Source organism: Lepidochelys olivacea (genome assembly GCF_965140295.1).
Source record: "Lepidochelys olivacea isolate rLepOli2 genome assembly, chromosome: 1".
NCBI lineage: Eukaryota > Metazoa > Chordata > Testudines > Cheloniidae > Lepidochelys > Lepidochelys olivacea.
The window spans coordinates 250,985,925-251,005,806 of NC_140411.1; the positions used below are offsets into that span (position 1 = coordinate 250,985,925).

Below are 19,882 nucleotides of genomic sequence, written 5' to 3' on the forward strand. Positions count from 1 at the left end.
GTTATTTGCACTGAAGGGAGAGAGTGGGGAAGCAGTGAACCCTCTCCCTCCATAAATGAATCCGTTTTCCATTAAATCCCGACTGCACTCTTGGCAGCTGAAAGTCCAAACAGTGTAGCTCAAGAAATTAATTACGGCAGAAACTGTTCTGCATTGATGCAGAAGGTTTTCTTGTCAGTAAAATCTGATGTGACAATAAGGCTCACTTGCTGTCAAGAGATTCTGCAGCCAAAAAATAAAATAAAATCCACCTCCTATTACAGGCGACTGAAAGATTCCCAGCTATACACAAATTGTCTCTAATACTGAGTCAGTCGTCTGAAGCTCTGGAATCCCTGAATTATCCATGGTTTTTTTTATGAAAATCTTTAAAAAGAAGACGACCAGAAGCATCCTTCTTTGTAGGTTGATGGTGAAATCTAGTATTCAGTTTGGTTGAAAGACTCCAACTTTGGTATACCAGGCAGACACCTTTCACCAGCACTTAATAAGCATACATACATTATATATAATGTGTGCATACATGCGCACACCAATTAAGCACTGGTGAAAGGTGCCAGAGCGACAGCACTCGAAAGTGAAATTCTTAAATATATAATAAGAAGTTCACTCTCTAGTGCTGTCATTCTGGCACCCTTCACCAGTGCTTAATTAGCATGCACGTGGCTAGTGAAAGCTGTCAGACTGACAGCACCAGTCTCCTACATCATGAATATAAATCAATCTGAATATGAAAAGGTCTTTTTAAAATTAAATTATAAGCAAAATAAAACTAAACATTTTAAACAAAATAAACTTTAAATTCAAAAATAATTTTCAGATATACATGAATAAATAATTAAATATGCCTTACTATTAAAAGCAAAATACTGGAGAACAGAATACCTTTCTCTTTTATGTATCTGCCAAGACCCTTATTCAGGGTTCTGTATTTCCCCTGCAACAGTCTGCAAATGGTAAGTGGCCAGTGAGGATGAAGAAACATCTGGAGTTTTGCAGCATGATAAAATTGTTAACTCTTAAAACTTGGTAAAAAAATGCAAACTCCCTACACTGACTGTCAGAGACATCATCAGCTATAACAAAAAGTAGGGAGTAGAATAGAACATTGCATTCACCTCTTGCCAATTAAAAGTTTTTCAACTAATTAAATAAACAACAGTAATAGCAATGTTTTGAATGTATGTAGCATTTTCCATCCAAAGATCTCAAAGCACTTTGTTAATATTCATGAATTAAGCCTCACAAAAATAAAGCCTAGATCTTTTGATTCCCAATCTTGTATATTAAATCACAAGACCATCCTTCTTCCCAGATCAAAGTCTGTATCAATACTACATTATTTCTCCCCCTCTCTACAGTGTGAAGCACAGAAACAAGAACTCACCTGTGTGAACTTGGAACCTGGGATCTGGCATGGTGAAAGAAGGCTGCAGTGACAGGATGACAGGGGCCTGACCACGTAGAAGGCTGCTGTTCATAAGGACATTTATGACAGCTATTGCTGTGTAAACAAAAGGACCCGATGTCACCAAGAACGAGAATTTTGGGGAAATTTTATAAACCTATGGAAAAGAAATTAAATAAAATTATCAGCATCAATATTGGCAACAATACCGCACATCTCTATTTCTCTGTCCATCTAATGATCTTGAAACACTTGGATAAATTAAGCAACGTATCCCTGACAGGTAGAAAAATAATTATCTTAATTTTACAGCTGAGGAAAGAGAAGCACACAAAGTCAGAGAGCTGGGAATAGAGTCTTTATCTGGAGACTCCAACTCCAGTGGAGTGACCACAAGAGCATCTTCCCTTTGCTAAGTTTACCCAATTAGAAGTTGTACAGTACAGTGGTTCTCAATCAGGCTTATGTGTATCCCTGGAGGTATGAAAAGGTCTTCCAGGGGGTACATCAACTCATCTAGATATTCACCTAGTTTTATAACAGGCTACATACTAACGAAGTCAGTACAAACTAAAATTTCATACAATGACTTGTGCATACTGCTCTATATGCTGTACACTGAAATGGAAGTACAATATTTCTATTCCAATCAATTTATTTTACAATTATATGGTAAAAATGAGAAAGTCAGCAATTTGTCAGTAATAGTGCGCTGTGACACTTTTGTATTTTTAGGTCCGATCTTGTAAGCAAGCAGTTTTTAAGTGAGGTGAAACTTGGGGGCACACAAGACAAATCATGCTCCTGAAAGGGGTACAAGTAGTCCAGAAAGGTTGAGAGCCACTGGTTCAGAACATTCACCTTTGCTTTTGCAAAAAGTACTGCGGGAATTTAAATGGCCACAAAGTGGTCAGGACTTCGGTTTTATGGATCATCTCTAGCAGCACAGTATCTCATCCTCTACACGATATTGGAGGGCACTACAGATTCCATACCAATAACTGGTGACTTACTGAATCACCAGCATGGCTTCTTGCATACTGGACACACATATGGTAGTGTATACATCCCATTGACTCTGTGTGTGTATTATGCAGGAAGCAATATACACACAATATAGTTTATAGATATAATACAATTTTGTATGTATACCTATACATACACTTTTTTTTTCAGAAGACACTCCTCCCCCTTATTTCAGCACAGCTACCAACAGAAGCTTCCCACAATTCATATATCCCCTGCTATTCCTTTCAGAAGATAATTCTAGAGTTGAGCAGTCTATTCTGAAGATCTCTAGCCATCACATAACAGATGAGGATCTAAATAGAGGATTTACTATAAAACCAAGTGAAGGTTTCAAAGCAGGCGCTTTTGTATATCCTTACAATATTATATAAAACAAAAACAAGGTGAAGGATTTGAGTATTTTACAGTATTTCTTTCTCTAACAGGAAGTCTCCCCTAACCCAGTCAACACACCTACTTCCTGGCTGTTTCTTCACACTCCAGTTCCCTCCATCTACCACACATGCTCACATTGTGACACACTTTCTACACAAAAAGCCAAGACCAGAGCCCTAAGACTTCAGGTACACTTCCACATCTTTACAGAGGGAGACACCAGCTCTCTCCAGACCTTGCCCGAATGATGGGATACCCTGAAGAATTTGCAGCTGAGGATCAGCCTTGTGGAAGAGCACAAAGTGCTACCAAATCCTAGCTTACATGTCTCTTATTGACATCTCTATGGCAGCACAAATTAATAGAAATTAATTTTCAGAGGACACAACAGAAAGCCTTTTCTTTTTTGAAAAACAAAATGAGCAAGATGTATTAAAAAAAAATTAAAAAAAACTGCAAGAAACAACCTCAAGTATCAAGGAAAAAAATACGGTCTCAAGAAAAATATATACAGATTTCCCTATATTCCTTGTAATTAGACGCCAAAAGCGTGCTACTGTCAGATTTTATTATAAATGGATCCAGACCTGTAGCATTCAAATTAGTTCAATATAAACAGTTCAATATAAACAGATATTTCAAGCCTTTTTGCCTGAAGTTTACCCTTTTATCTCAAGAAGAAATGTTTTCAGCAGCTTCAGTTTGTGAAATGGGGAAGAAATGCCAGAGAAATGTTGTCTAGTACCCACAAAAGACAACAAGCAAGAAAAAAAGAGGAAACAGTGTTTCAATCCTTCAGCTGCAATTATTTGGTGTTTGCTAAAGTAAAACATGCAGAAGGAGAACAGCCCAGCATAGCACGAACTGATATTGATGTACTCTAATCGGACACTTCAGTGGTAAGAGAAGAAAAAAACTGTTATCCCCTAAACTCCCTCAAATTTTGCATAAAGTATTTAGCCTGAACAGTCAATACACACCAAATGAGTCCATTTTTGTGCTTCATCATGACAGGAGGTGGACAGTAAATCCAAAAGAAACTTAATTTGAAAGATTTTGAGAAGTGTGAGCTGGAGAAAGGTAGTGAGAGGAGAACTATTACAGGCCCAAGACAAAAGTCTAAGTAGTATGCTTCACCACCACCACCGTACCAAGTGTCTGATAATAAGAAGTATCCCTAGAAAGCACTTTATTTCCCAAAGGTTTACCAAGGCCGGTAGGTGTTAAAAGTGAAATTCAGAGCGTTTTATTTTTTGAATTATTGTGTGCGCGAGGATGTGCAGCTTAAGATCCTAAAGGCAACATTTTCAAACCATATTTTGGCACCTAAACAAAAACAGCCTAAATTTCAGAAATGACAAGCACCCACAGATCTCACTGAAATTAATGGGAGCCACAAGAGCACCTCCAAAAAACAAGGCCACTTTTATTTAGATGCCTATCATTTAAGAGCCTAGCTTTAGATAGGCAGGTTTGAAAATCTTGGTCTAAATCACTAACAGGATTAGGAGAAGTCTTAAAACATAAATAAATACTATAATGACCTGACTAATGTGTATTTGTATACTGCCTTCCATAGGATAGAATCAGAACTGATCAACTAGTCTCATAAGCCCCATGCAGCACAGAGTTGACAGATTCTCCTGAATTCAGACTGCAAAAGTTGAAAGAAAGCATTTTCAATTCCTGTTTAACATTAATATTTGTTCATATTTCAGCGGAGCAGCAGTTACATCAAATTGCAAATATTTTATTTTTGTAAAGGATACCTTGCTACTATGCTAAATTTAACAGAACTGCCTCCTATTTTACTGTGCTGTAAAAATGAAACATCTGTAAGCTATAATAGGAGATGTAAAAAAAGAAAAATTAAAAACAAAATGTACTAATTTACCTCAAGTTGTACTTTACATAAACCAGTTCATGACACTGTTGCCAAAAAAAAAAAAAAAAGCTAAGCACCAAGGAAGAATCTGTTTAGAGAGCTGCATGATTGCAGTCATTAATACATTTTACTATATTGGACAGCTGTTAATTTTAAAGCCTAACAACCTTGGCAGTATTCCATTACTGACATGAAATTATATTCTGGTAGGGTAGGGAAGCAAGAATACTTCAGCTTTCTGGAGTACGAAACAGCTACCCCCAGTGCATCACTAAGAGAAAACACATACGATAGTACTCTTCTAGTTCAACATAAGCATGAGTTATTTTACAGAGCTGTTCTCTGCCTTTGATGAGAAAGAATTTGCAAACGATGAACCAAGGCTCAGAAGACTAGCTGCATTATTTATAAGAAGAGCGGACTCCCAGCAGCCTTAGGGTCAATATATCCTGTCAAGAGGCCTGCATGGCAATAGTGGACATAAAAGGAATGAGTTTGAAAGAGAAAAATTTCATAAAGGGACAGGATATCAGATGTTTGCTCCAGTCACTTTACAAATATTTAGTAATATGTCTGGTTTTATTGCAGTTGACATCACCACGTCAGCAGAAGTTTCTCATATTACTGAAACATACAGGGCTAGTTCTCAGCTGGTGTAAATCAGTGTACGTCCACGGAAGTGAACCTTTGACTTCAATACAGCCATGCAGACTTGCACCAAATGAGGATATGGCCCATAGTTTGGAATCACTGGATTTGTCTAAATGGAGAAGAGAAAGGACATTTCATTTCAAAATGGTTTATTCTGAAGATCTACTGTAGAAGCACCTATTCTAAGCTACACAGACTATTCATATACATAAAATGTAAAGGATATAAATAAATAATAGTACTTGCCAGTCATAACAATTCACAATTTGCAAAAATAAATAATACAATTAAAGAGCTTACCGGAAGCCTAGATAGCCACCCTTAACAAACCATCCCATATCCCTTTAATCCACATCACTATCCTCCTTCAAAAAGCCCAGGAAGGTAGAGGAGCCTTGTAAAACCAATTGCTTAGGCGAACAGAGGGATTTGAATCCAGGACCCTGACAGTTAAAATGATGAACTTCTGCCACTTAAACCAGAGGACTAAATAATGTAGCAGAAACTCATAAACCACTTATGTGGACCAGCTACAAGATGTGGACAAAGATCCACAGTCTTAGGATAGGTCTTCACTTCAGAGTTAATTCAAGTTACAACATTTGAGTTTCTCCACTTGAGCTAGCCTAGCTTGGGTGACAGCAACCACACTGTAAAGGTACCTCTAGCTATACTAGAAGTATTGCATGCACACAGGTGCTGTAATGAACCAAGTGAGGTGTTAGGTCTTCCAGGGAGCACATCGCTTAGTTCTTAGTGCTACACTGGTGTCTCTCTTTTGTGGTGTACTATGGGAAAAGTTGTCTGTCCTTCCTGGGCGCATGGACAGAAGTAGTCTTAGACTGTCAACTCGCTACAGGACACAACTTCTGGTTGTGTGTACCTAGCCTATGTTTCCGTGAAGACCTGGGTCACACTCAGAATGATGACATGTACCAAACGTTGGCATTCATGTGGACAAATAAAGGACAGGAGACGTGAAGCCCAGAGTCTTTTGGCAGCAGTTTGTTGCTCTCGGAAGGTGGAAACACGCTTTACTAAGGAGAACACACAGGCTGCATGCAGGCAGGATGAAGGGACAAAGGCAGCTCATGCAGACTGTCATAGCTGAGAACTCGCTCTGTGCTGACCAGCTGTTCCAAAGCACCAAGTGGCAGGACTGCAATGTAACACAGACCTGGGATGAACAGCAGCAGAAACAGAACTTTCACCACTTTCCTGGAGTTGTGTGAAGAGCTTTCCCCAGCACTTTAAAGACAGGATACGCAGATGAGACAGACCGTACTAGTACAGAAGTGTATTGTTATTGCTATCTGGAAGCTGGCTACCCCAGACTGATGCAGGTCAGTGGCTAATCAGTTTGGCATCAGGATGTCAACCATCAGTGCTGTGGTGATGGAGATCTGCAAAGCAATTATAGCTTTAATGAATTATAGTTTGGTGAAGATTGGAAATGTTCATGAAATAACAGCAGTCTTCAAACAAACTGACAACCTGAACTGTGCTGGCACCATTGGTGGTAGAAATGTGCCCATTACCTGCATGCTCCACAAGAACCGCATGACTACATAAACCAGAAAGGATACTGCTCCATTGTTCAGCAGTCACTGGCTGACCACAGAGGGAGGTTCACAGGCAACTTCATGGGATGCACTGTCAGGGAGCATGATGCCAGTGCATTCTGGAGATTCTGCCTATCTGAAATTTGACAAGCGGGGACTTTATTCCCATCCAGTGGGATATCAATAGGATGTCTGTCTCCTCTGTTACTTTGGGAAACCAGCTTATCCTGTATTGCCCTGGCTCATGAAGCCCTGCCCGGATAAGAGGACATCTGGCAGAAGGTTCAATTATACCATGTGCGGCTGCAGGATGGTGGTGCATTTGGCTGACTGAAGGTTAGATAATGTTGCCTACAAAACCATTTAGACTGCAGCTTCTAAAATGCCATTCATGTCATTGGGGCATGCTGTGTTCTGCACAACAGATGTAAGGTTAAGAGGGAATACTGTGGACAAGACTTGGGCAATGATTGTGCTGCTTTACAAATCCGATACAGGCAGCCAGAAAGTGCATCAGCTAAGGTTGGGCCTGGAAGAGCTAGGGAAGTAACGGACTCCTTGGCTTGGAAGGGGAAAATAAGATAATGAAAGCATTTACTGTAATGGACTGCACCTATATGAGAATGATGTGCTTGTATATATATTGTCAAGCTGTGAGAGTATTAAAGTCATAGAAGTGTAGGACTGGACAGGACCTCACGAGGTCATCTAGTCCAGTCCCCTGCACTCAAGGCAGTTTAATAGAGTTCCTCTCAGTCTTGTTCTCAAAGTACTTACACACCAAGTGACTATACAACAAAAGATTTTATTGAAAGAGAGTAACACTGTCACTGCAGCTGTCAGAAGGTCGTCAAGTGCACAGGGGGTGCAATACCACGTCACCTGTAATGAAAACGCACATCGTCAGAGTTCTTGCCATCACTCTACTGTGCCTGCACAGGGCGGAGTGCACAGGGTACAGCTGACCATGTGCCCTCCCTCCCATCCATGGACTGGGTTACCCCTTCTGTAGAGGGCACTGGCTGCAGGATATGTTAGTGTGGAGGGGAGGCAACAGCAGGAGGCTGACCTGGACAGGGTCCAGACCCAAGTTGTACTGAAACCTGCTGCCATCAGTCCCAGCATGTGCTCAGACAGATCCCTCTACTCCTCATGGTGCAGTCATGGGTGATGTAATCTGCAGCCATCTTCTTCCTCTCCAGCATCCCCTCAGCTGCAGCCTGGTTCTGCCTGTCGTGTTCTATCATCTCCCTTGGAGCTCAAGGAGGCAGTCTCATCTACAGACAAAGTCCCTGTGCATCTCTATCAGCTGGTTATCCTTTATCCTTTTCCTTCAGAGGTTCTGGACCCTCATGCTGACTGTCAGTGGTCTCCTAGGTGGATGTCTCACCTGCACTGGGGCAGATGGCCCTGAAAAACAATGCATTATTCTTCTGCCCAGAACGGGAAAAAAGAAAAGTTTCTTCCCTTTAACTTCACAGCGAGGGAAAAGTCACAACTTTTATCTCCTTGGCATTCATTGTCCTCCGTTTTTAAATTTCTCTACTCTGAAACTGCCCAGCTCCAGCATTCCCTCCCCTGCCCCCAACAATGGCAAATGCTTTATACAGTCACACAATTTTTTTTTATAATTTCATTTTTAAAAAGGGGGTTGGGGACTTGGGTGTGCAAGGGACAGGCCTGGGACGACAGAACATTAATACCATGACAGTACTGTTATTTCAAGTTGTGCTGGCAATGGAAGAGGTGAACCTGCCTGATATCCCTGTACAGGTGTTCCAGGATGCTGGGAGATAACCACCCATCTATGCTAGGAAGCTATTTCATCATCTGGTGAGTGATGGGCAAACAGATGACTGGGGACTAGTGAACTAATCTGGGACAGTATAAACAGGATGCTAAAATAGAGGCAGTAACACAGAACCATCACAGATGTGCCTTTGCAACCTGGCAGCCAAACCACAGACCAGTATTTCCAAGAGACTTCGGAAGTGTTCTGGATTTAATACTACCAAAGACCATGCAATGGATTTATTTCCTAGGCTAGTGGGTTTTTTTTTTTTTTGTTTTTTTTATATAAAGTTTTGGCTGCTCCAAAAACATAATGCTAGTGTGAGAAAACACACGTTGCTGTACACGCATTCTGCAGCCATGCTTGTCTCACCCCCATTGCTGCGTTTGCTACCATTGCTCGGCTTGTATTAATAGCCACGGCTTTGCACACCTGGAGGGGTGTGCACCACAAAAAAAAAAAATCACTGCTTGCATGTTTAAAATTTTGTTCCCCCATGCAGAATTCATCTTGGACTGTATGTGCCCAGTAGGATGGCATTTCTCCTCTTATCCCTCAAGTGTACCTGAAACCAGTATAGTATAAAAGCCTGCCCTCCAGCACCCAACACCCCCCACTACAGTAATAGAGATTGGTACTAAACAGGCAACAACAGCCCCCTTATGTTGTCATATCCCCCCTAGCCAAAACAAGGGCAAGTCACTCACTCCCTTACCCAACTGAGGTGATGCTGGTTCCTCTGCTGCATTCCCCCCAGTCTGTTTCTCCATCTCCTCCCCAAACAGGTCCTGGGAGTACTGAATGAGGTCAGACTGGCTGTGCGTGGACGTGGCAAACATCTGCTCTGCCTCTGCTGAGACTGCTGTGGCTAGTGCTGACCCTGGCTTCAGTTCCTCCCCTGAGTCCACACACAGGCCCTTGAGGTGTCCGGGGTGTACGCAGGCTCCATGTTTGGGACACTACTGAGCACCCAGTGCAGCTCCTCAGAGGATGGGGACATTCTAGGGGAGTCATCAGACTAGGACTTGTGGTTCTTTGCCTGGCAGTACAAGTTCTTCATGAATTTTATCTTCTCTAGTCCAGTGAATCCCGTCCTCAATGAGCTTACTGGAGGTAGCATTGTAAGACTTTTGATTTCTGGTCCTGGACCTGAAGCCATTCTGACTGGCCTCACACCACAGGTCCACAAGAACATTGGTGTCAGACTCAGGCCAGCTAGATGCATGCTGGGAGGATGCTCTACCAGATGCCATCTGATCTGAAAAGTGCAACAGGTGCAGAAAGCTGCGTGCTAAGGCAGTGTCTGAAAACCAAGGCAGGCTATTTATACTGACTGGAGATAACTTTCAGTCCTGAACTAAGGACCAGGTAGGTAAACACAACAAAAGTCCCAAGGTGAATTCTGGGACAGCATTAGAGACCTTTCAGTACTTATGCAGCCTCTAGCTGCAACCAAGCTGCATGCATTAGCTTGAGCATCAGCAGCACTCATTCTTCAACCAATACCCCAACAGGCCATCTAGCTTGAGTTTAAAACACCACTGTGCTCGAGCTCGAGATTTGTGAGAGTAGACAGGAACAACACTTAAGTTATAACTCAAGATGACTTTGCAGGAAAGACAAATCTTTCAGATGGGTCGCACTTGCAATACGCCTTGACGGTCAACACATCTGAGCTTTGTTCAATCAAGGGAGGCTTCGCTAGATTGTATAAATCTATACAGTTGTAGGGCTAGTAACTCTTTAAACAATGTTTATAAGGAAAGCATGAAGGCTTGGGGAGTTAATATTATCCCAGATTCAAATAATAACTAACTCCCTTTGTGACCCTGGGGCAAACTGCTGGATCTTCTTGTGCCTCAAACTATGTCTTCATTGCAGTTAAATTGATATCTACACTCAGATTAGCCTAGCTCAAGTGAGACACAGAGTTGTGTTAACTTGAGCTTTAGCTTACCCCTCCTCCTCCCGAACAGGGCAGACACCTCAAGTTACAAGCACCACTACATTCAAGTTAAGGATTTGTGTATGTGGACAGGAATCGAGTTAGGGGCAATATATGAGTTATAACTCAAGTTACTTAGGCAGTTAAGACAAGCCATCAGCCACCCAGGAAAGCTGGGAAAATTAAAAAAGGAATCTTGCACAGAATGAGATGTTGCATCTGTGCTGAACTATTATGGTCAAATTAACAGAAAGCTGGAGAAAAGCTCTTTGTTTATAAAACTTGGTTTGTTGAATGGACAACACTGAGTATAAACAGAAGATGTTTTGAATATTCTTCAAAATATTCACTAGAGTCAACAATAATAGTTAAGAATGAAAGAAAGCTAAGCCTGTAATTCTTAAGGTAGACAGAAATACACCCAAAATGCTAAACTGAACTGGCCCCAAAGAATTACTATTAGCATTACTATGTTAGTTACCCTTAGTCTCAAAATACAACATCCCAGAACAAAGATACTATTAAACCCTATGCTACTGTTGACAATCAAATTACGGAAATTAACCCTCACCTGAAAACCTATGTAAAAAATAGCATGACATTTACAAACTATTGTTTATTTATCCATATTTTATTTTACTTGGGGTGAATTAGCTTTCATCTTATCCAAGCCTCTTGCGTTCTTAAAATTGAGATGGAAATCTCATGAGAACACAGTATCAGCACTGTTCTATTTAGAACCCAGAGGGTTAACAGGAAGCGTAAGTGAAAAATCACTGGACAGGGAGAAAAAGTTAACTAAACTTTTTGAAGCCTTAAAGCACATTCAACTTAAATCTGGTGCAAAGTTTAGGGGTAATCTTCTTGTTTTCACCCATCCTAAATAGCACTAAGTTGCATGACACTGCTAAGCAATTCCCAGCCCATTCAGACACAGCACAGACTTTAGACTGTTATTGACCAGCTGGATTACTCCGTGACATTTATTGAACTGCCTTATTTGCAATAATGCATCAATAATTTTTGACAGTGGCACTTCCCATAATATAGCTTGTTTTTTGCAAAAGGCCTTGCATTTTATGTGCAACATCTTCAAACTAAAAGAATGAACTTCCAAAGAATGTAAAGGATCTCTTTTTGAAGAAGAAAGTTACACAGTATATACTAAAATTCTGAAAACCTTATGCACAGTACATTTCATCCTTTTGTAATATGAAGTTGATTCATGCTTCCTAATTTTAATTCAGATCATTCCACACAGCTACATGTAATAAACTGTAAATTAAACTTTGCTTAGTCTTTAAGGGCCAGATTCTTCCACCATTACATAACAACGGTAATTATTTCAAATTTTAGAGTATCTGATTATTCAGAGACTAAAGTCAGCATTTTGTTTGCCACCCAAAAAACTACTTCTAGGGTCTGTCAAAAAAAATTTTTTTTAAAAGGGGTACTTTTAACTGAATGCGCCTTTAATGTAAGTTCCAACTTACACTGATTTTTTTAAGACTTGGGAACCATGTTGAAACATTATATAAAGATGACAAGAAGTAATTCTTCTGTTCTACTCCATGCTGACTAGACCTCAACTGGAGCATTGTGTCCAGTTCTGGGCAACACACATTTCAGGAAAAATGTGAAAAATTGGAGAAAGTCCAGACAAGAGCAACAAAAATGATTAAACGTCTAGAAAATATGAACTATGAGGCAAGACTGAAAAAATTGGGTTTGTTTAGTCTGGAAAAGAGAAGACTGAGAGGGGACATGATAACAGTTTTCAAGTACATAAAAGATTGTTACAAGAAAGAGAGAGAAAAATTGTTCTTCTTAACCTCTGAGGATAGGACAAGAAGCAATGAGCTTAAATTACAGCAAGGGATGGACTTTAGGAAAAACTTCCTAACTATGAGGGTAGTTAAGCACTAGAATAAATTGCCAAGGGAGGTTATGGAATCTCCATCATTGTTTAACCTGCTCTTAAAAATCTCCAAACACCTGTCAGGGATGGTCTAAATATCACTTAATCCTGCCATGAGTGCAGGGGACTACTGGACGAGATGACTTTTCGAGGTTCTATGATTCCCAGACTTGATTTGCACCCCAACCTGGAGGGTGGTCTAAGCCTTTAAAACAAACAAAAAACAAAAACACAAAACTTCAACATCACAGAGGAAGGAAGGGAAAACACTACTGAATATCCCAGACGTACCTATCTGTAGACTTAAAAATGACATTTAACAACTGAAAATTATTTCCTCGGTTCTTCAATCTACCAAGTCTTGAGTTCAGGATTCCATATTTCCCCCGCAAGCACTGATATCACTAAAACCTAAATGAGCACAAGCTATGGAAAAGGCTCCCTGCTTTGTTTTAAATGCTTGGGATGTCATCAGCTGGCACTGGAGAAAGACAGAGCCCTGAACTGATATTTTAGACGGTATAAGCTTTTCAATTCACCTTTCGATATTAATCTATGCAGGGGTTAAAGTGGGGGAGCTCTCAACACAGCAGCCAATAAAGAGGGTGAGCTGTGGGGGAGCACTGCTAAACCAAGCCAGAGAGGAAGGCATGCTACCCTAAATCTGTCACATTATAAAAATATAAGTAACAATTCATGTTACACTTGCACTAAAAATGCAAGAAAAGATGTTTTATGTATACAGTATTCCTGTTCAACCGCAAACAAAATTCCGTTGTGCTTTAGAAGCACCAGGTTTTTGTGTTTTTAATCATTATTTTATATAGGAAAATTAAAAACGAAAACAAACATCCCACGCTATAGCATTACACTAAGCAAAGAAAGCACACATTTGGTACCACTTACCTCCAGTTCTACTGATCGCCTGAACTGAACTCTCAGCACTTCTTTGATGGAATTACTGACATTTTCTAGCACAGCTTTGCGGGCCAGCACTGGAAATTAACGAGAGTCAGTAAGTATATTTTAGCTTCATCTATGGTGCTTTGGTTCTTTGTTGCGTTTTCAATTGTGTGACGCATGACAAAGCAGATAATGAGGTCAAGTGTGTTGAAGGCGTAAGACACAGGGATAAGGTGCAGATAGAAGTATAATTATACCCTGAAAAGGTAACTCTGTAAATAGCTTCATGGATTCTGTGGTTATTTTCTCTCAACTTTTTCCATATCAAATTAGTTCATTTGCTAGTAAAAACAATTTACTCTTACTTTGTAAGAGACGGACTAGAAATTCAAACTGGCTCTGAAAGTCAAACTGCGTTCTTTTTTACTTGAGCACTTGTAATAAAGATTCTGCTGTTGTAATACAGTTAACAATTCTGTAGATGATGCATAAGCCAGAACAGAATGCAAATCACTGTCCAATAACTGTGTTGGCTATACACTACTAATAGGCATTTAAAAAAACCAGTTATTTTTATTAAAAAAAAAAAAGTAAGCAAACACTGCCCTGATTACACTTGGAGGCAAGACTGTTGAATAAGAAACTACCTTAAAAACACTCACAGGTGCATTGCTAACCATAACCACACTTTAAATTATAACAGTGATTATTGAAAGCAACTGTAAAATGGCATCTCGGTGTTTTGTACTTATTCTCCATCAAATATTTGCATAGTAAAACTGCTCTGTTTAGAAGTCCCCTCCACATCCCAAAAAAGGCTCTTTCTTAACACTAGAACAGCCAACTCACCCTCGTAGCTGGGAAAAATTAAACTCTGTTCTTTCTGTTTTATACATCAAACGCACACATTCTGACCATAAAACTTAAATGGAAAATTTTTGTTGATTGACATTAAATATGGCTCCTTCACAACTGTAGTATATTAGCTCGGCAGGAACAAGGCAACTTTCTTTTTAAGCGTACAAAGTCATGTTTCTGATCATAACCACACCACGTCCAACTAAAATAATCCAAATACAGGAACATAGCTCATTTTCACATGGTAAAATAAAATGTTAAAGATATTTAGAAAAACTGACTTTAGTTTCACATGTTCTAAAGTTTATTTTAAATTATGGCATTTATAAACACTCCCAATACCTTCAAAGGGAAACTTATTCCACCATGCTATTAAAAGATTCTGCATAACAGTGCTATAAGAATACTATAAATTTAACACCAAAATTATAAAGGAGCTGCAATTAAGCCTACATGTATGCATGGTCAATTTTAAAGCACCATTTGCACTCCACTTGTCCACAAGGAATAGGTTTTCTGCAGCTAAATTTTATAATTTGTATGAGCAAGGGATAGAAACCAGGCTATATGCATGGAAATATAGGCTGAGTTTTGAAAATCTGGCCCTTCATAACAACTACAAGTAATCTACATTTGTGCTGTGTTTCTTTCAAATGTTTATTGAGCACCCATACATGTGTAATGTAAATGATAAGATTTGCATTAGAAGGTGATGTTCATTAGTGATTTGGGGAGGGGGTGGGCGGGACGAGAAGAACGGGGAATATTTTTGAAACAATTTTAAAGAAAAAAATTGAAATAAAGTTAGCAATATCTTACCAGCCATGACTAAGTAAGTATCGGGAACCGTGATGTCACAAACATATGGTTGTCGGGTTGTGGTCATGGCAGAGGTCATAATTATAGCTTCAGATGGAGTCGTGGCCACTACAGCAGTAGAAGGGGATGAGGAAGTACTTGAGTTGCTCTCAGTAGTTGTACGATGGCCAACTATACTACTAATGGTGGTAGTAGTGGAACTAGTAGCACTTGTTCTCTTGGTAAGTTCAGTTACACTAGTTTTTGTTTGTGTGCCAAATTCAGTGGAAGTGTTTATGGAGGGAGGCAGCTGTGTAGGTACAAATGATGCGACCACAGAAATGGACTCTGTAGGTGAAGCTGTAATGCTGTTCACATCTGTGTGCAACAACAGTGTATATGGATTTGTTATAACATGTGCTGTACTAGCAGTTGCCTTGGAAAGAGATGTTAAAAGTAACGTGTGGTTAGCAGTAGCACCAGTATCCTCATCTGAAGCTGTTAAAGTTGAGAGAAGGGACGAAGATACACTTAAGACAGGAGTTGTCTGAAATGTGGTAAACCATGAGGTCAAGTGTGTTTCATCAACCAAGATATTGCTGGTGAGAATAGATTCTGAGTCAGAAATGGACAGCACCAGTGTAGGAACTGCTGATTCAAGGGAGAAGAGTGAAGACTCTAACTGAGAGGTAGCTTCTGCGAAAATTGAGGTAAATGAAACTTCAGAACCCATTAGCAAGACTGATGTTCCTTCTAGTAACATGGAAGAGTAAGAGTAAAAACTTGATGATATCACTTCAGGATTGTGTGTGTTTGGAACAGAAAATGTATTTGAATAAAGGTATGAAGTCTGCCAGGGAGAAACGTCTATGCTTGTGCTGTCAATGGCAGGAAACTCAGTTGAATCCCAACTAGAGGAATCATCAAAAACTACTGATGTCCCCAGCAGTGTAGGGAAGACCTGAGGTAATAGTGTTGATAAATCACTTGGCATTCTTGAATAAAAGGTCGATACAGCAGATGATAAAGATGACCAGCTACTAGTTTCAGAGAGAAATGGTGTTGATAAAAGGTTGGATGAAAAATCTGAAATATTTACAGATGATTTGTCTGTTGAAACACTTGCAGGTGTTTTGTCAAGCAAAAGTACAGATTCTGAGGGCATAAATTCAGGTGATTCCAGCAGGCCTGTATGTTTGATTGTAACTGATGGTACATTCTCACTTGTGGTAAACATGGATTCAAGGAGAACGCTGGTGATAATAGAAGGTCTTGCTTTAACACCAGATGTTAAAGTAACAGTTTCAGTAATAGGGAAGGAGAATTGAACAGAAGTGATATCCAATGATATTCCCTCAGAGGGCTGTCTGTAGGAAGGAAATATTGTTGTACTCGTTATGTTAAGACCAACGTCCACACTGTTTGAAAAAGACAAGTTTGACTCAGAGACTTCTATAAGTCTTGAAGAAAATGAAACAATAGGTCTTGATGGAAAAGTAGTATCAAAGATTTCAGGAGTTGACTCCTCCAGTTCATACAAGTCAGTAACTACAGTTGTACGTGGAGTAATGCCTTTTTCCTCAGAGGCTGTGAATGACAATGTTTCAATATAATCACCCGAACCCACATCATGTTCTGTGTGTCCTGCTGAAAAGCCTTGTTCTGGTGGAACTGAGGCAAAGCCACAGTTCGAACATGAAGCATATGGTCTAGTGAAAGGCACTGGGCTTATGAACTCACTGAAGAGCTCAACTTGACTTGGTATTTCTAAATTGCCAGGCAAATTTGGTGTTGTACTGGAGGATTTATGGGAAAATACATGTGTAAACAAGTCATCAGTAACAAGAGTATTAGAGTCAGTGGATCCAGCAGCTAAGTGAACTGGGAAAGACACATATGGAAGACTAACTGAAAACAAAGCAGGCTCCATGCCAGTTACCAAAACAGGTGCTGCCGTAGAAATGTTTGCAACAGAATAGGTCCTTAGATCCAAAGTTTCTGTTGCATCGCTATTCACATCAGGGTAAGCTTCAGTGTATTGATCAGCACTTTTTGCCAAAGCATCTGGTGTAATTTGGCTATCCTCATTCAGTTGTCTCATAAGAACAGAGGATCCTTTTGAAGTAGTATCAAAAGGCAAAAACAGTGAGGAGTCTGAACTAGATGCATAGCTTCCATCTACATTTTCCACCAGTCCAACCACCACCTCTGATGTAGTGGAACTTAAATAAATATCTGTATTTGCAGGGTCCAATAGCAAGTCTCTGCTTGTAGTCGGAATTATACCATCTGGAGCAAAAGGCTTCAATTGTGTGAAAGCACGACTGTGGCCAGAGGCAGCATGTGATGTTGTCATTTGTTGTGCTTTCATTTCATCATATGGCAACAAAAGGACAGATAATGAAGGTGTTAGCAACACAGTTTCTAAGGTTTCTCTTGGTGGCTCTACTGAACTATACTCCACTGTAATAGACTTTAGTGAAGGAGTCCACTGTTCATTCAGAAAGGAGCTCATCAATCCATGGTCACTTAAAAATGCTTCATTGCTAGTTACTGTGGCATCTCCTACTGGCATAGTTCTTCCTTCTTCACTTCTCCTCATTCTATCTTGGTCAAATAAAGTCATATCAAAGGGAGTGGTAAGTGATGACAAAACCACATGAAGAAAATTATTTTCCTGGGGTTCTACTGTGCTTTGAGTTAAGGCCTTGTGTGTCATGCTGCTCACTGTACTTTGATGTAGTTCAGATCCCACTGAGACTAAGGAAAGATTTTGCTGCTCCAAGGATAAACCATCTGAAAAATAAAAGAAAAAATTTGATCAGTTTTAATGTAATCAAATGCACAAACACTAAGACTGCAATCAGGAAACCCTAAAAATGGTGGTTAATAGGCAACATACTCAGAATTCTGAGATAATAATCGTAAAAAGTGACAACCAAGACAGACAAAACTTCTGAATGACAGTATAGACTGTCAACACAAATGTTAAATTTTATTACAGTAATAAATTCCATGGGGGCAAGTAGCTTAACGTTAAAGTCTTCCCAATCCACACCTGACTCAGCATAGCAATGGTCTAGCTAAACCCACCAAACTGATAGGATCTTTAAAGAGACAGGGTGGGTGAGATATCTGTTATTGGACAAACTTCTGTCGGTGAAAGAGACAAGCTTTTGAGCTACACGTAGCTCTTCTTCAGGTCTGTGTAGCTCGAAAGCTTGTTTCTCTCATGGACAGAAGTTGGTTCAATAAAAGATATTACCTCACCCACCTTGCCTCTCTAATAACCTGGGACCAGCAGGGCTAAAAAAACACTGCAAACAGGAACTTTAAAGGCAGTAGCTTTGTTTTCAACTGTCTTTTTCATATACTATAATACGCTCCAGCTAACATCCTAAGTATATAAAAATGAGTAAAAAGGCATAATACAGAGTAAAATTCTTCTGCTTTTTAAAATTAGTACTACTGAATTTCCATGAGTTCTTATTACGCTCACCAGTAAAGTGAAGACACAGTGCACAGTGAAATAGTTATGTAGTCCATGCAGGATTCTAACACCACACCAATCAAGATATAACGGGCCAAGTTCTCAAAAACAGACTCTAAAGTTATGCCTACTGCCACCTGGACATGCATACTTGGGCAGACATCCAAGCACAGTACTAAATTTACAAACACATTGCTGTTTATGCATGGAAATATGAGGCTCAATAGTCCAATGTAGGGGTGTACTATTATGTTTGTTGACTAGCAAATTGACACATGCAAAAATTGCACTTTTCACTCACAGGGAGTTCTTTGGTCATAGGATCATAGAAAAGAAGGGCTGAAAGGGACCTCGAGAGGTCATCTAGTCCCCGGATATAACTTTTTTCAGTCAGTTCTCCCCACCCATCCACCCATGAACAGTAGGTGGCAATCCCACTCCCTCTGCCTGCTACAGGCACCATCCACAGAAAATTATTATAGCTGTCCTATGCAGAGCACTTCATTTGGTCATTGAGGCCAGTTGTGTCTGGCAGAGAGCAGCCAAGTTTTCTCATCTCTTCACACTCAGGCTGCTGGAGCAATCTTGTAAAATGGAATCTCTCAGAAGGATCTGAAATCTCTCAAAAGGATCCACTTTTAGTCACAAAATTTTTTACAGAATTACTAAATTAGCCACAGGTTCTTTAAAAACATTTTTCTGCCTGTGGAGCCTGGATTTACAGCAATGAATGGTCCACGAGACCTTTATGTGATGAGGCAATTTCCTATATCAGTAAGTGTTGATATATATATATAGCCCAATACTGGTTTTATTCATTATTGTACGTCTCCCTGTTATATTATAGGAACTTGATGCAGTGTTAAGTGTCAGCAGTCAGCACAGACACAGATATTACAGCCCCTGAGTAGAAAATCCTGTAGTTCCCTTTACAGCGTAGCACACTGTAGCAAACACACCAACGTTTTTGGTGCACTATTGTACAAAACCTAATATACTTTCGCATTGTCCTCATTTTAGGGACCAAGGGATGATGCTGGAGATCTTGCCCAAAGCACAGAGAACCAAAAAGACTTGGTAAAGTTGCTGTCAAGGTTAACATTCATTTGAATGCCAATGGGACAGTAGGCACCGCTAAGAGATGCCCTGCTCATGGCTCCTTGGCATGACTTTAACTGAGAGTCCTTTCTCTGGGAATAGAGCTGCTTCATGAGGTCATGTGTAAAGCTGATGTGTGGTATTCTGCTATTTAAACAACTGACAATATT

The 19,882-nt window shown here is 40.0% G+C and overlaps 1 protein-coding gene across 1 annotated transcript in view; it reads right to left on the reverse strand.

The window, feature by feature from the left end:
* The window catches only part of KIAA1549, a 209,400-nt gene that overhangs the window by 91,124 nt on the left and 98,394 nt on the right, over positions 1 to 19,882 (reverse strand). The window contains exons 2-4 of the mRNA XM_084643183.1: positions 15,146 to 17,920; positions 13,472 to 13,560; positions 1,388 to 1,565 (exon numbers count right to left, since the gene is read on the reverse strand). Coding sequence (XP_084499309.1) covers positions 1,388 to 1,565; positions 13,472 to 13,560; positions 15,146 to 17,920 — 3,042 coding nt within the window. The remainder of the gene's footprint in view (positions 1 to 1,387; positions 1,566 to 13,471; positions 13,561 to 15,145; positions 17,921 to 19,882) is intronic.